Here is a 2,451-nt window from a genome sequence, read left to right as displayed (position 1 = left end):
TTTACAATTTAAGCATCACGTTTCTTAGTAAAATCATTAAAATGGGATAGGAAATCTGACGTGGATGTTTTACAAATATATTTATTTGTTTTCTTGGTCCCTCTCCATTTGTTTTTTTTTCTTACAATAAGCTAAACACAACATCAAAGATCTCTGCAAAAATTCAAACATCAACAAATGTTTTCTTCTTCTTCCTTCACAATGGGAGGCTGTACTTCCAAGCATTCAAAACCCAAAGACAACACCGAAAAGACTATCCTACCCTTCGTCAGCCACCCAAATCTTCTCTGTCGCTTCTGCCTCCGACCACCCCTTTTCTTCCCACTTACACTACGAGTCCGGCTCACCCAACCAAAACCAAAACTCCTTCGATGCCATTGAGATTTCTTAAGAAATCGTTGCCGCCTCCTTCTCCGGTGAAACACATCCGAGTGGTGTTGAGACGGCGAAAGCCTAAGGAGGGAATTGCAGAGGCGGAGGAGGATGAGGATGGGGTTGAACTGGATAAAATATTTGGATTTTTGAAGGAGTTGAGGAGTAAATTGGTAATTGGGGAAGAAATTGGGAGAGGGCATTTTTGTGTACACTTGTTCTGCTAAGCTCAAGAAAAGCGAATTCCCATGTCCAAGCTAACAATGTTCTTTTAAATCTTTTTCTCTTAAATTTGGGACATTGAATTCAAAGCTTTGTGCTTTAAGATATTGAATATTAGCTGAAATTTCCTTGAAGACACTCTTGTATGATTCTTGTTTCGTTTGCCTAGAATGAGGTAATTTATTGCTTTAATGTTTCCATTTCATGATATAAAATGATAATTTTTTTTTATTTTTTTTATTTTGATGTTGTGTTCACTGTTCAGCTTATTGTAAGAAAAAAGAAACAAATGGAGAGGGACTGAGGAAACGATCATGCTTATCTAAATAATTGGACTATGTTTTTTTATTAAATTAAGCCAAGGATCAAGTGAAGCATAGATGAAATAGTGAAGAATTTGTGTGGGATATCCTTATAGAAGAAGAAAATGGAGAAATTAGATTGATGACAGAGGGATTAGATATATAGAAGCGTACAGTTGGAATATTTTAATTAAATAATTAATACGAAGCGCAGACGAATATCCACATTCAAAAGAAGAGAGAGAAAATGGTAAGGGAAGCAGAGGTGAGGAAGAGGAAAGAAGGAGGGGTAGAGAGGGGGGTAGCAGGACTGGCAGGGGGATCAGCATCGCAAGCAAGACCTTTTCGCTCCTCGTGGCATAAGTGGGCGAACAGTCCTGGTGGGTATTTGCCGTACAGGTTGATGTAACTGAACATGGTCCTAGCACAGTCATTGGTCAAATCATTGACTTTATCGCTGAAAGGGCAAGCGAAATCCTTGAGCGCTCCGCAACAGTTGTTCTTTGGGTATTCGGGTCCTTTGCAACGGCTTGTTATGATCGTGTAATTCTTCTTCGTAAAGTCTTCATCGCAGGCTGCACATCAAAACCATAAATGCTATACCAAGGTTAACGTGGAAAATTGATAAATTATTTTGTTTCACATCCATATTTGTGTACCCAAAATGGTGGAAATCATAATAATAAAGACAATGCAGGACATTTAATATGATTTTGATGAATATAGACATGAATATTTTTAGTTTTTTCTTTTCTTTTCCAAGGAAAAGGGAACGTACACTTTGTAGCCTGAAGGAGGTTACGCCCAGTAGTTTCATGAGCTACCAAGGCATCATCTGCATGTAAATATTTATGAAATCACATTAATAAGGTGGTTTATAAGAAATCAACCTAAAATACATACATGGGAAATGAAAAAGGGAAGAAATGATTACATGAAACGTAGGTGGATGCGGAAGCAAATCGAAAAAAGCAAACAAGAAACCAAAAGCTTAGATTTAATGAATTTAAACCCATTATTTGCTTTTCTTTCAGAATCTGGGAGACCTAAAATAATAAATAATATATTATTATATTTTTAAAGATCTCTCGTGAGCAAGGCCAAATCTCCCTTTCTTCTTTTCCTCTCGACTCTCTTTCCTTCTGGGAAAGGAAGAGGGGAGGGGAGGAGAGGAAAATGTTGCAAAAATGTTGGAAAATTCAGGATACAAATCCAATGCAAAGTCAGCTGCATGTTAATAATGCCAATCTCAATTTAAGCTAACGGTGCTGGCTTCCAATCATCTTTTTAAGAGTATATGTTGGATTTTAGTTTTAAAACATTTAACCATAATTGTTTTGGGAAGATATTGTTATAATTTGTTTTTAGACTGTTACGGCCATACACTATTTTTTTGGATTATTTAAATATATATATATATATATATATATTATTTGTATTTAAAATGCAAACACCATTAAAATTCATTTAATTAAATTCAACACCATTTTTTTAGACTATCTGTGCACATGTCTCAAATTATGTTAGTACTTGAAGTGATCATAAATGTGACAAC

General features: G+C 35.7%; 1 protein-coding gene across 1 annotated transcript; it reads right to left on the bottom strand.

The window, feature by feature from the left end:
* On the bottom strand, positions 1-2,207 carry LOC108475037 (GPI-anchored protein LLG2-like). The gene is made up of 3 exons (XM_053026179.1): positions 1,831-2,207; positions 1,675-1,731; positions 1-1,471 (listed from the first exon to the last, which is right to left on the bottom strand). Exons 1-3 carry the CDS (start codon positions 1,910-1,912, stop codon positions 1,125-1,127), a joined length of 486 nt encoding a protein of 161 aa, XP_052882139.1. The 5' UTR covers positions 1,913-2,207; the 3' UTR covers positions 1-1,124.
* Between the last annotated feature and the right edge of the window lie 244 nt (positions 2,208-2,451).

This window comes from Gossypium arboreum, chromosome 3 (assembly GCF_025698485.1).
Source record: "Gossypium arboreum isolate Shixiya-1 chromosome 3, ASM2569848v2, whole genome shotgun sequence".
In the NCBI taxonomy this organism is placed as follows: Eukaryota; Viridiplantae; Streptophyta; class Magnoliopsida; order Malvales; family Malvaceae; genus Gossypium; species Gossypium arboreum.
Note: the sequence above shows the minus strand (reverse complement) of the source record. Positions and strands in the feature narration are given on the sequence as shown.

Bases quoted from the DNA above. Each gene is read 5' to 3' on its own strand.
- LOC108475037 (XM_053026179.1), bottom strand. From the start codon at position 1,912: ATGGGTTTAAATTCATTAAATCTAAGCTTTTGGTTTCTTGTTTGCTTT. The intron at 1,732-1,830 runs GTAATCATTTCT...ATTTACATGCAG, and splicing joins CGCATCCACCTACGTTTCAT to ATGATGCCTTGGTAGCTCAT. The intron at 1,472-1,674 runs GTACGTTCCCTT...TTTGATGTGCAG, and splicing joins CCTCCTTCAGGCTACAAAGT to CCTGCGATGAAGACTTTACG.